At 37.0% G+C, this 15,036-nt stretch overlaps 1 protein-coding gene across 1 annotated transcript in view; it reads right to left on the reverse strand.

Annotated features, from left to right (window-relative positions):
• The window catches only part of LOC306842628 (somatolactin-like), a gene marked incomplete at its 5' end in the record, with an annotated part of 28,111 nt that extends 14,080 nt beyond the window's left edge, over positions 1–14,031 (reverse strand). Inside the window, 2 exons of the mRNA XM_079373589.1 lie at positions 5,468–5,534; positions 13,810–14,031. Coding sequence (XP_079229715.1) covers positions 5,468–5,534; positions 13,810–14,031 — 289 coding nt within the window. The remainder of the gene's footprint in view (positions 1–5,467; positions 5,535–13,809) is intronic.
• Between the last annotated feature and the right edge of the window lie 1,005 nt (positions 14,032–15,036).

Consider the following 15,036-nt stretch of genomic DNA (forward strand, 5'->3'; position numbering starts at 1 on the left):
TTTTTTTTTGCACAAGTCAAAAACCACCTCAAGCGAGCATAAAAACTTTTTTGCAAATTAAAGATTTTATTTAAATTGGCATTTCCATCACTCGTTTCTTATGCGATACTTCAAAATGTGTTAAAAATTTGTCTAGCATTTTAAATGTTATTTATTCATTCATTCATTTATTTATTTTTCAGCATAATTCATTAAACATTATTGATGTTGCATTGCTTAATGTTTGTGTTAAAAAAATGGGGTTATTGACACTGGTGAAATAAAAAAATTAGTGAAATAAAATTATTCCTAAAGTAAGTTGTCAATAGTGTTTTATGAGAACAACAACAAAACAATAAAAATAAAAATAAAATCTATGTTGAAGTTTTGAATTCAGAACGGCTCATTTAATTGCATGAGCAGTCTGAATTTCATCTGAGCTAACAAGGAAATAATGGGGATTCAGACTACTTTTAGGACATTATTGCATGTAAACAGACCCGTCGAGTTGTGTACATTAAGGCGCTGTAGAATGCAAATACAGCCAACAGATGATTATTCCGGCCCGAGGCTCACAGTTAAGGTCTAAATGATGAAGTTCTAAGCAGCAACATCTGGTTGTAAATGCCTGAGCGTGTGCGCACGCAAGCGCCCAAACAACAAAGCCATCAATCAATCAACCAACCAGCACACAACGCGGGCCTATAAATAAATACGGAACCAGAGTGTTCTGTTGCACGAGCTGTTATGTATGCGGCGCATGTGAGAGGTGGGGTTATGGAGAGATTAGGTAGATGACAGTTCTGGGCTAAAGATGCATTACTGCTTCGCTCCGAGCGTAATTAGGCCCTCTGTGTTGAAACCCAACCACCTACTCCTCGTCTTGCAACTTCCATCTCGCCCTTGTCCTCCTGTCACCCTCCGGCAAAACTCCTGAATCCTAATCTGCAATATTTTCCTCTCCAAAGGTAGATGTAGCCCACACTGCAATACAGAAGTGATGATCTGAAGAAAGAAGGCTGCAAATGAGATCAGTCACACCGATATCCTTCCCGTACGCCGCAAAGATATGCAGCCACACAACCAGAGCGAACCAATCAGATTCAGAGCCGGAGAGCAGCTGGAGTCGCGTAAACACCGTTCGTTTAGTGCTGCTCACTTTTCCCTGTACTTCCTTTCATCCACACAAAGTACTGAGGATCGGCCTGCCTCTCTGATGTCCGCCCCTCCTCGTGGGTTATCGGAGGATCAAACGTAGCACGAGTCGGGTCTTGCTGTCAAACACGGTGTCTTGGAGAGGAGCGGGAGGACAGATGGCTGTTAAGAGATGTCTCGTGCATAAGCAGGGCACCTCTTTGCCCTTTTTTCTTGTTTTCAAAGCACACGCTATCTTTGAGCTCTGAATGTTTCTTAGCTGTCCAACGCAGCGTCTCCATCCATTTGACCTTTTCGCTCGGCAAGGCCTTTGGCTGATTTTCCAGTCGCTGAGGGTTTTAGTGTGGTTATCAGATCAGTTGACTTCCGTATCTTTTTTAGCTTTCTGTCTCTGTAGCTGTTGCCTGTATGCGTCAGAGTTAGTTTGCACTATGGTAGTCTAAAGACTCACTGATTGTTGTTGAGACATCAACTCTATGCAGCTGAAGCTTGAAGGTTAAGTGGGTAATTTATTGATGTTAAAATATCTTCATCTATTCCAGTTCAGTGTGGACATACAACTACAGTAGATTTAAGCTGTTTGTAGGTTGATTCATGCATAAATGTAACAAGGTTGCTTACAGACTGACCTTATATAGCAACCAATGGCATAAGTTTGGGGGCAGGACTCTGCTTTTCTGACCACTGAAAGATGAGTTCAGGGAAAAAAACAACAACAAAAAAAAACATAATTGACCACTTAATCATTTATCACTTAAATGTATCTTAATCACTAGGCCTCTTCCAGCGAAAACAAAACTGAAATATTTGTACATTCTTAAATCATAACACATTTACTCATGCAAGATTCAATTTACCCCAGTGGTATTTTTATGCATACACCTCACATATTTATAATTGAAAAGATCTGAAAGTGGGGAAAGACAAATGTATTTCTAAATACATTTTCTGAAATTAAGAAAAAAGTTAATAACTGAAACATTTTAAAGGCTATTTAGATATTTAGACTTTTCTGACTAATGAGTTTGGGAAATCTATTTATATATATTTTTTTTTTTCTCTCTCATTTAATTATTTACCTTTAAAAAAAAAAAAAAAAAAAAAAAAAAAAAAAATCATTTGGTTAATTAATTATTCTGAAGAAAAAAAACTAACAAAAAACACATTCAACTTACTAATTTATCATTTTAATTGATCTTAATCATTAGGCTACTTTCCAGCAAAACTATCTGAAAACCCTTAAAACATAATAAATTAAATGTATTATAAATAATGAACTTTATTTTCCTTTCCCCAAATGGCTTTTTTTTTTTTTTTTTTAAGAATATATTTAATATATATATATATATATATATAAATATATATATATATATATATATATATATATATATATATATATATATATATATTATTATTATTTTTATTTTTTTATAATATTAAACATCTGCTAGTTGGGAAATAAACATTTAATATATTTATGTTTAAATTTAAAATGTGTTCTCTCGAAATTAGGGGGGGGGGGGGTCTTAAAAACGGAAACATTTAAAAGGCTATTTAGACATAAATAATAAGTGTTATTATTATTACTATAGATAGATAGATAGATAGATAGATAGATAGATAGATAGATAGATAGATACTTTGTCTCTGAAAACTTGTACATATGTAAAACAAATCTTATTTTTATCCTACTTATTTCATTTGCATTTTTATTAAATGCTATTATGCATTTTTATTATTATTAGTTGCAGCAGTGTCACACTGGAAGAGCTGTGCTTTGTTAAATGCAAATATGCATCTTCAAAGTTGAGGGTAAGGTTTAAAAACTATGCATATCGACTAATTAGAAACATTCCACTGTGAGAAGGTGATAGAGGGGAATGCATATTCGGCATATACAAATCAAAAGTTTTTTTTTTTTTTTTCCAGTACAGCCTACTTCATATTTGGCAGCTCTAAGAATAACAGAAGTGTTTTGATAATTAATGCAGTAAGGGTTAGGGGTCGATTCTGACACTTACAGCCAAGCTCTCCTCCAAAACAAAATATCTCCTGCACCTTCTGTTTTATTGTCTGCTGTTCCGGGCGCTGTGTGTGGCAGTGATTGTCAGCTAACCTTTTGAAAACCCCTCTTCTTCTATTTACCATGCTGAGTCTTCACCCTCTCCCACAAACACCCTCATTGGGATTCGGGGCACAGACAAATTACTCACTAGGTCCCATATGAAATGAGATTTAACTGAAAAAAAAGCAGAATACTTGCTAAGACTCTGCATAAATCATATAAGAATAGAGGGAGTATAAAAACAAGGCATAATTAGTTCACTTCAGATTTTTTAAGGAACATTTTGCATGATACGTCCATTGTCCTCATCATGGCAGCTTCCCTGAAGGTCTTGGCAGCAGTATGCTCATCCTCTTTGTGCACTTAATGTCATGGTGGCATCTGAGGAGCCATAATCATAATCATCACAACAACAATGACGCTAAAATGTGTCGCTGGGTTGAATGTGTGAATAACAGCAGTTCTGCTGTCTGGGACTTTAGAAGCCGCACACACATGTGCCTAACCTGTAAAATTAACGAGTTTTGCCTCGTAGTTGCTCATGCAAAACGGTGGCAGGATGTTGTTATGTGTTTGCTAATGTGTTTTTAGAATATAGCTATGTAGCTGCCAGGGTGTTCTGGGTGGTTGCTTAATAACCCAAGTAAAAAATGTCTATCCAAAGACTATATTTTAGTCCCAATATGGGATGCTTCCCTCCTTCAATGTAAGTGTCTAGCATTTATTTATTTACTTATCTGTCAATTAATTAAGTCATTACATAATAATAATTATTTTTATTTAATATTATATAGTTAATAACATTGGCTTAGGGTTCTTCAAATTATTATTCAAGTATAAAAAAATAAATGCAATGTTTGTTTTTAAATATAAGATTAAAGTTTGAAAATTTCCAATTGACTTGGATGAATATAATGCAACTACATTCAAAATATAGTCAACATTAATGATATTTGCAAACTAATTTCCTGATTTTACTGCAAAGACGGTGTCTGAGTGAGTGATGATGCCCATGCACAGTAGAAAAAAAATAAGACGTAAGATGATCATCATGACACCGGCATTACAGTTCTGACACACACACACACACACACACACACACAAACAAAAAACAAAACTCAAGCATACCTAACATTTTAATGCTATTCTTTTGCTGCCTATAGCACTGATATTTCTTTCTGGTATTTGAAGTATTATTCAGACTAACACTGTCAGAATAAGAGAGTTTTTGTTCAGTACACTCATATAACAATCAGACTCTCCATTGTCTGTTACCACTGAAGAAAGTCTTTCTGAATGACACAGATGGGACTCCAGTTAACTACCAATGGCTATAACAACAAGCAAAAAAAAAAAAAACACCATTAAAGAGAATGCCACTGGAGAACTGCAACAGCATCAAGTGAACAGAGAAACAGATGCATTTAAACAACAACAGCAACAAAACAAGCACAGGAAACCATTCCGGTGTGTTAGGGACAAAATCTAAATAGAAATACATTGTAGTGCTACAAATTAATTTAAAAAATAACTGTAATTAATCATTATTAAAAACATATTATTAATATATAATTCTATTGCCATAACTTCACACTGGATTTCCAAATTAATGTAGAAACAACATAAAGATGCTATAATTTAAATATGTATTTAATGCCATCTTTTTACAGAGAAGCCTATTATTAATGAAGGACAGTATCATTAATACCAATACTGCACCTGTCTTAGTTTTTCCTCAATTTGTAATTATAGCCATTCAATATTACAGTAGCCTATAACTGAAAACCATTATTTTAACATTTAATAAGTATTTTAACTTTTTATCTAATTTAAAACCGTGTTTACGAGATCACTTGCCAAAAACTCATCAGCTGCTTCACACACAGCATGCCAGAAACAAAATAACTTCTCTTTTGCATCTTATTTTGCTTGATAGTGTGTTTATATAGTCTACTGTAATGCTAACCAAAAAAAAAAAGGATGCTGTGTTAATTTTGACAGCTCTAATAGACAGATTTGTTTTCAGTTTGTCCCGGGTAAACTCTGTAAGTCTTACCTTCCCTTTAGAAGGGAACATCACTGACATCTCCTACGTCCAGCTGTCAGTCTCTGAGTGTAATGTGATCTGACACAGACGGATGCATTTGTAAGACACGAGGAATGGCTCTGGGATGTAGCAGTGAGTAAGTCAGCCTCTCAAACAGCGGAGCAGAGGAGGAACAAAGACCTGCTGCACTACAACACGAGTCAGTCCCTACTGGCTCTGACCTTCTGAATCTTTCCGTTCGCTGACATGCTTGTGAAAGATTTGAGGGACTGCTGGGGCCAGAGGCGACTGAGAGAAAAGAGAAAAGAGAGACGTGTTATTCTCAGACTCAGCGTTCTACCAAAACCAAAGCAACAGTGGATCTAGAGACCTGACTAATTAAACAGGTCAGTCAGGCGTTATAGCAAAATAAACCCTGCTGGAGTAATCAGAACCTTAATGCGTATTGCCTAAAGGGCATATTTTAATTAGGAATAGATGCATTAAAGAGTTAGTTACAGGGTTATGTGTATTATATACAAATATTAGACCAGACAATCAGCGTAAAGTATTGAGATTTGTGTTTTTAATGATCATGGTCTCAAAAGGAGTTGTAAGTTTTGTACAAACCAGTCAAAAATGTAATTTAGAGCTCGTAGAAATACAGTATTATCTTGTCTAAAATTCTTCAATAAAAGATCAAAGGTGGTCTTCTTAAAAGCATTGAAACATGAAGAACAAGGTTTACTCATAAGCCATTAACTTCAAGTTCAAATGAAGCCGAGAGAGCTACATTAAAAAAAAAAAATAGTTCACCTAAAAATGAAATTGCAAAGAACAGAGCAAGGCACTATTTTTGTTCCTGGTTTGCATGCAGTACTCCTGTTCTATAAGTTTGCAGCCAAAAATGTAAGTCTTTATTTACCCTCAAACCTGTTTGATGTAAGGGTAATGTAGCTTTTTTTTCCATATAAAGATCATCAAAAACACCTTGTAGTCCATATTACTTGTGCATTATACTATATTAAGTCTTCTGAGGTCCAGTGAAAACTTCATATGTGGAACAGACCAACATCGAACTCAGAATTCACTGATAATCTTCAAACTTCAGCTGTCAAAGCTGCAAAATGTCATTCTCTGTTTTACAGATCTGCACTGAGAACCAAAGGCATTTGATTTCAGTCCTGGCACAGCACACCATTATTAATTCTGAAAACAGAACTCTGCACCAATGACAGCATTCTAGGCCAACCTTAAAGTTAGCATCACTCTAGTCCACATGATAATAATAAAAAAAAAAAAAACATAATAGGATTTTTCATTTGCTTCTGGATTATTGCAGAAAATAAGCTCTGTGACCCACAAAAGTTTATGATTCTTACAGGTTTTGTTCATCATGATAATCTTCACAAATGAACACAACTTAATGAATTTTGAAGCCTAAATACAGACTACAGAATTAAAAAGATTAACATAGGGTACCGTGGTCACATGACTTGACACATGACAGTGTCACCATTTAGCTTTGACAACTCTTTCAGTCTAAAAGTCTGTCTACATGTTCGTATAAAGTAAAAGCTTTGAAAAAGACACTATTATTGATGTATACTGCACATTTCAATTTGTTAACTTAAAAAAATCTTGCCCATTGCCTTAGGCAAATCTAGTTAAAGTTACTTAGAAGCCAATTTATGAAAACTTGAATATACTGAGTAAACTTAAATATACTGAGCAACCTCAGTATATTACCTTCTTAGGTAATAAATTAAGGCAATATTTCTTCAAGTAGGCCTAATGTTAATATATTAAAATTTACAGTGTATTTTATGTCATAGAATGAAACCTGAGAATAGTCTGAGCTTGTGTTCACCACAAACCTTATTTCAGGGATTTTAACCAAAAAAAAAAAAAAAAAAAAAAACATTGACTTCAGGGCGATGGAAGTAGAAGTCTCCATGTATTTTTTACCCTTTTTTTAAGCTTGACAAATATCACAATGACAGCTGGATGTTTTTTCTCCAGCACTATGGATTTGCAATGACTTAACCACAGTAAATAATGACATTATTGTCAGTTTGGGTTATTGATTTAACAGCATTGGTTGGTTGGGATTTGACTGAAACAAATAAGTAAAAGTTGTCAGAAATTTAGTCCCTCCCCCCCTTTGCCGTAGACTGAAGTCTCATAGTAGTTTGCAAATCGTGTCATAAGGAATTACTGACAAGTCATGGTTACCTGCTGTAGAACTGCATCTGCAATCTGCAGGCCTCTAATCCAGAGTATGTCACTGAGAATGTCACGCTTCCACCAAGAGAGAAAAGGGGAGAAGGATGGAGAAAAAAAAAACAGCATGACTACAACCGAATCATCGCATGCTCTTTAATCGCTCTCCCTCCTCGTGCTTCTCTCTCCTTTATCCTTTCTGCTCAAATCTAGGACACTTTTTGTTTTATTTTCATCTCGGTTCTCAGGAGTCTTAGAGGCGAGAAACAATCCAAAGATCCAGAAGCATTCATTTTGCACTGGAGTTCTCTGCAAAGACACTTTTCCAAGTGCAAAAATATCTGTGTGCACGTGAATCACGCGTGAGCATTTGCATACACGTATGTGTATGCATCAGGGTTCTGTCACCGACAGAACGTGTTGCGAATTCGTGCAATCTAGATTCGTGGGCCAACAAAGGGAATTTACCCAACGGACCGATGTTAGCGAAGCAGCCACACACAACAATCAGATAAGACGTCAGCGAACAGCAGGCAGAGGCGTGCGCCGCAGGAACACAAAGGCGGCCGTGTCATTAAAGGAATACTCAAAGGTGCAGATATCTCCATCTTACAAAGAAGGGAATTCTCTAGGCGTGAATAGGGAAGCGTTGTGATAACGATGGAAGAGAACGCACAGGAGGGGCGTGATTTCATTTATGTTGCAGCACAAAGAAAATGGTAAACATCCTAATGAACGAATGCTTTCGAGAGAACAAGAGTCAGTAGTTCACATTTCAATGAATGGACCAAGGCCGAGAGATGAATGTCTGGGCAAAACGAATGCTTGTAGTTCATCATAGCAAGCATGGAATGTCAGTCACAGGCCTTTGTCTGTGCAAAAGTTACACATCACATCTGTCTTGGTGACAGATTTAAAATTGACTTCAGTCAAAAGATGTGATGAATGGAAAGAGGAAAAACAAGCAGGACAACTTATACCAATGTACCAAATGTGAATGTGTGGAGAAGCATAAAATCGTAAAATAAACCCTGAAAATAACAACAAAAAAGCTCAGATTATAAAGTCTGAAAGCTTTAAAAGTGTCCACCTGGTGGTGCTCTAATACTGCATGCACTCACGGCTTCCACTTGCTTGTGGAAAGGTGAACAAATGAAGGCAGAGGGGAGACTAATGGTCAGGAATGTAAATGCTGCTTCAAGAATCCTCCAACAATAAATGAAGGAAAGGTGATGCATTGTATAGAAGCTCTGCAAAAAACTGCACCGAAATCATCTCAGTTCTGCCAGCCTTCCTCCCACCCACCAACCCTCGCTTGCGCTTATAGATGGACATCTCACCATGACCGTAAACACTGCATTCTGTTCATGCATCTATTTATCAGATGCATCATGTAATATTTATTCGCCCAGATTTTACAAGCTTGCCTTGCACGCATGAGCTTTCTAATGCACTTCTGCGACAGCTATTAAGAAGCAAATAATGCTGGTTTTGCATTCATGCATTCAGTGTAATACGAATCATAATGAACCCGAGAGGGAGGGCATATGTTATTGAACAAAAGGGCCCAGATGAGCCCTGACACACTACTGAAGGAGATATACAATTGTGAGCTATAAAGTTGCAATTAAAAGAAACAAAGTCACAATTGTGAGATATAAGACATATTGTGAGATATAATGTTGCAACTATAAAAAAGTCATAATTAGGACAATTAAAGCCACAATTGTGAGACATAAGGTCACAACTGGGAGATATAAAGTGGCAATTATGAGAAAAAAAGTCACATGAGAGACAATTGCAAAAACTAAGTTGCAATTGTGAGTTATGAGACACTTTGTAAGATATGAATTTGCAACAATGAGAAAGTCACAATTATGAAAAATAAAGCCACAATTGTGAGATACAGTCACATGTAGAAACAAAGACACAGCTGTTAGAGCCAGTCACATTTTGAGACAAAGTTACAAATGGAAGATAAATAGTTAGAATTATGAGCAGTAAAGTCACATTGTGAGGTATAATGTCACAACTACGAGAACTGAGAGACAATTACAAAAACTACAAGCTACAATATAGTAACACTGTGAAATATAAAGTCACAAATGTAGAAAAAAAAACTGTGATTTTGAGAATTGCAGGTGCAATTGTCAGATATATTGTGGCAATTACCTTTTCATTGTACCGTTTTGACCAGAAATAGGGTTCAATACATATGTGCTTGTTGAGCAATTAATTCCAAAAGCATTGGTTTGAATAAGAAATCTGTGCTCTTTAACAGCCTCCGATATTCTGGCGAGGTTTTCCGCTATATGTTGCATATCCTCACCAGCAAATCCTTTCTTTACAGACTTTATGCACAGGGACGTTCGAAAAAGGCTCTCCACAAATTTTCATGCACACAGCATTCTCTGTATGCCGTAACATTGAGATTTGCCTTCTCTGGACCAATGCGCTCAGTCAAACCTATTCATTAGACGAGGGTCTTCGCATTTTGCCCATGCAGAGTTAAACTGTGGTTCCCAGCAGATGCACGGAAATCAGACAGAGGTTGCGCTCCAGTCTACAGCACACAGGCATATGATCGCTGGCAGAAAAATTAATTAGTGAGCGGGACAAGGTTACAGCCACGTAATGAAAGTTATTGGGCATGTCAGTTCATCACAGCCTCAGTCCCCCTATTACTTTCAATCAGGCCAGCCGGCCGTGAAATAGAGCTCCATGTGAGGCTGGAGCTGGAAGTGGCGTATCAGAGGGCCGTCCCCAGTGGCTTTTCACATGGGCGATCAGGGTACTTACTCTAATACGCGCGCAGCGTGATGATGCCGGGACTGTCACACTCACAGGCCTGCCCCCTCATTTCAAATTGCCACAGCAAAGTGGATATACTCCTCCTCTGCTCCATCTCTCTCCCACTCCCTCTCAGCCTGACCGGAGGAGGTGCGCCTCACCCAGGACGACCCAGCGGAAAGAAACGGAGGGGAGACAGCCGCATCCAGGAAGAGGGCGCTGGTGTGAAACCGTTGCAGCTCCAGTCAATTAACCTGCAGCGAATGCCGATGAGAGAGGATGCTGACAGCTGCTTTATCTGAGAAGACGTCATCATGGTTCTCACGCTGGCAGCAACAGACAGGGCCTCATCAGTATCAATACCGGAGCAGACACACCGAATGCACAGCGTCAGCTAGTTGTCTGAACTCCAGCCGGAATGAGAGCAGTTAGCAAACTTTAAACAGGGATTGTACAATCGCAAGTGAGACCTCTGGACAAACGTTATACTGAGAAGCAGATTGATTCGGTCTTGTTTCTGGGTGGGTTTAACGATTCGGTTTGGTATAGTTCAGTTCAGGTTGGAGTCATAAATTATTTGTATTTGTTTTTATTTTGTATTTTATATTTTCAAATATATATTAATTTATTATACATTATTAAATAATTATTTATTAAGATTAGCAATAAATACATAATGAATGTATCAATAAATAAATGTTCATATTAAAATATAAATATATTTAATATATAACATTTTCTTAGGTAAAGAAGAAAGACTAATGAGCAATAAAAGCACTTATTTCCTCATGAAAAATACAGAAACAGTGAAACTTTGTGCGGTTCAACACTGTCAGATTATAGTATTTTTTATTTAAGGCAACTACTCATTCACTAGCTCCACAATAAAATGTAACTATGCAAAAATTTAAAAATAACTGATTTTTTTTATTATTATTTATAATTTTTGTAACAATATACAATACTGTTCAAAAGTTTGGGGACAGTATTTATTTATTTATTTATGTGAAAAAAAAAAAAACTTATGCTTTTATTCAGCAAGGATGTGTTTAATATGGAAGCCCGTTTCCGCCATTGAATAAAAAATAAAAAAAAGTTATTGCAACTTTTTATCTTCAAAATTTTTTTCTCAGAATTGCGCAATATAAACTCGCAATTGCTAGGTAAAAAAAAAAGTCATAATTCTGATATATAAACTCGCAATTATGAGAAATAAAGTCAGAATTGCGTGATATAAACTCACAATTCTGACTTTTTTCTCGCAATTCTGACTTTTTTTTCTCAGAACTGTGAGATATAAACTCGCAATTCTGAGAACATATCAGGCCCCCCACCCCAAACTGGATTTTAACTCGCAATTGCGAGTTAATATCTCACAATTATGAGAAAAAAAAAAAGTCAGAATTGCGAGAAAAAAAGTCAGAATTGTGAGATATAAACTCGCAATTGCGAGAAAAAAAGTCAGAATTGTGAGATATAAACTCGCAATTGCGAGAAAAAAAGTTAGAATTGGGAGTTTATATCTTGCATTTCAGACTTTTTTTCTCGCAATTCTGACTTTATATCTTTAGAACATATCAGCCCCCCCCCACCAAAAAAAAAACTGGACTTTAACTCGCAATTGTGAGTTTATATCACGCACGCAATTCTGACTTTATAACTCGCAATTCTGACTTTATAATTCACAATTGTGAGTTTATTTCATGCAATTCTGATAAAAAAGTCAGAATTGTGAGATAAAAAGTTGAAAAAAAAAAAAAAACGTTTCCAGCACTGATAATAAATCAGCACGTTAGAATTATTTCTGAAGGATCATGAGACACTGAAGACTGAAATAATGAGGCTTAAAAATTCAGCTTTGCATTACAAGAACAAACAATTATTTTAAATTGTAACAATATTTCACAAAATCATTGCTTTTTCTGTATTTTTGATCACATAAATGAAGCCTACAAAATTAATTCAGCCAAAGCATACTGCCCAAGATGAACTTTTGTTCATCTTTTCTTTGCTATTTATTTTTATTTTTTCATCATCTTTCTGCTTTTTTGAAATCAAGGACATCCATCAGCTCACACCTAGGCGCCTGAATCAATGGTTCAATGACCGCTGCCGACTCCGCTGAATGCCTGTCTGAACTGCTGCTCAGACAGCTGTACACTAATACAAATCAGGCTTCAGAAACTCTTGGCAGGGAAGAAATCATTGATAGTCATCCCATAAACCTGCCTTTGATTTGGAAAAAGTCCTCTCTCTGGCCTTCTCCCCTGCTCCTCAGGCCTTTTCCACGTTGGAAGTCGATTACAGACGAGGCTGAGAATAGCACAGATCTGCATTTTCTGCTGAAAAATTGAAGGGTGTTTTATTTAACAGTAGCAGAAAGTTTTGCCACGAGCTATGCTGTTTATTGATAGTAAATCTGTGAGAGCTTAATTGATTGTTCTCCCAGATCAGTGGTATAATCTCTCAGCCTTGGGAGTTGCAACACTGGACGCCGAACCGAACAATCAACTGGAACTACAAGTATATGTGCATGAATCGAAAAAGGAGAGATGACACAAAAATAACATTTCTATCATCACACTCAGCCCATTTAGTTTGAAACCCATGCAACACAACAAGGAGATATCCTGAACACTGTGCTGGTTGCTCTTGCCCATGCAATTACAATAAACAAGGACTAAAGAATTCAAAGTTCAGAAAAAAAGGCACCTCGAAAGTACCCTAAAAGTTTACAACTTGTGCACTGCAGGTTTGTGTAAGAAACTTGGAGTCAATCATTGAGTCAGTGAGTTGAACTTACACAGAAGAAAATAAGTATGAAAGTAAGTGATTCTGGAACATGAGGATGAGTAAATGATGGCCGCATTTTCAGTTTTTGGAGAACCATGCCTTTACAGTTTAATCTATTTCTCACAAAAATCTGCATGTCTTCATAAAACTAGGAAGCCAGTATAGCATGTGAGAAATATTGATATGTTTATGGTGCTTAAGGGGTTGGAATAACATGCAGATGAGTAAATAATGACAGTATTTGAATTTTTGGGTAAATTATTCCTATAAAACAAAGAAGCAAACTAGGAGTTGAAATAGTAAGGTCCCATGAGTTAACATTGGTTAATTCTTTAAACACTGCTAACCAATGTTATTATTTAAATGATAGATGTGTTACAGTATTTATTTTTTTATCTTTAGTACTGGAAAAATACAACTGTTCACTGTTAGCTCATGTTAATTCAGTTTCATTAAATAATATTAACATATACAACTTTTGATTTTAATAAAAACTTTAAATAATAACTTTACATATCAAGAAAATAACATTAAATAAAGTTACTAAATGCTTTAGAAGTCTTTTTTATTGTTAGTTCATGTGAATGCATAACAAATTGAAACTTACTGTAAAGTGTTACCAAATCCTGTGCTAGTTATTAAAAAAAGATACATATTTAAATTACTTTTTTTTTTTCTCAGATTTGGAGAAAACTTAATTGCTTGCATTTATTGTTGCATCTTTTAAGACAGCTCTCTCAACACTCATTTCAATCAGAGAAGGTGATATATTTATCACCTTCCACTTCTTCTGGTTTCTTCCCAAGTCCTTGCTTTCATCCCAGGAGACCGCAGAGGATTTGCTCACTGTCCATCTGGCCGGCTTTCTCCTTTTTTCTCTGCTTCCACCACAGTTGTTTCTCACTGTCAGCTCCTCTGTAGTCTCGGCCTTTGGTGTAGACCCCTCCAGCGAGCCTGCTGTTCTCCCACGCTCCCTGTGTCTCTCATTAGACACCTCCATGTGGACCTGTAACACACTACCAGGATTGCTGCAAATAGAGATGGAGGAAAAAAAGCGGGGAAGGTTCTCCAGCCCCACATCCAAAGAAACAAAAGTGAAAACACGGCCAACTTCCCACTGTCCCTCTGGCAAACAGAGATGTCTGATCAAGAGAGGAAGCAAGAGAGGAACAACTCAGAAGCCCAGACCTTTAATGTCTCTACGCAAAGATGTCACACAGGGAAGGCGTTTGTCTGAATCTCAGCACCCTGCCTTTAGTCGGCCGACAGAGGGAACAGCAGGGAATCATGGGCCAGCGTTCCCATCCTTATACCTTGTGTAAAGTGCTGCCGGAGCTTTGTAGCGCCACTACGGTGTCCCGTGGTGAAAGTAACGAGGCTTTTAAAAAGCACACGATGTACAAAATGAAAGTCTGTAACTTGCAAAGCATGAGGCCTGAGCAAAACCCATTTCGTTCTGCTCGTTACGAAACTTAAAAAATGGTGATCAAAATAGGGGAGGAAAATCAAAGTGATGTTTTGGACTACTGTACTACTTGTTCTTGGCTCTCTGAAATTATTACTGCTGGGTTTACCATCGCTGCGTTGTCAGATATGTTATCACGGAGCATACTGGGAAGCTGTGCATGCAAACCCGGGCTGGAGAAACCGCCTGAAGACTGCCAGCATATATGGCCACATCTCGGAATAACTAAACGTAGTCTTTACCTAAACTTTGCCTAAGGCTTCTTGTCTTATTCAATCAATAAGCAACGTTTCACAGCATGTAGAGTGGTTGTACCGAGAGCTCGCTTCAAACGCGCAGGCTCCAGAGGAACCTAAGGTGGTGGGCACACGGGATCCATATCAAGGAGGTCCGGATTGCACACAAAGATCGGACCTGGGCAGGGGGCAGACCTTTTCTGGTGAAGAATTAGAGATGAGACCGGCCTCTCGCACGGCAGAAGATGATAGATTAAATTTTCGGTCAACAAAGTGCAAACTAACTCCATCGCTTCAAAACATT

This window comes from Barbus barbus, assembly GCF_936440315.1.
Source record: "Barbus barbus genome assembly, chromosome: 23".
Taxonomy (NCBI): domain Eukaryota; kingdom Metazoa; phylum Chordata; class Actinopteri; order Cypriniformes; family Cyprinidae; genus Barbus; species Barbus barbus.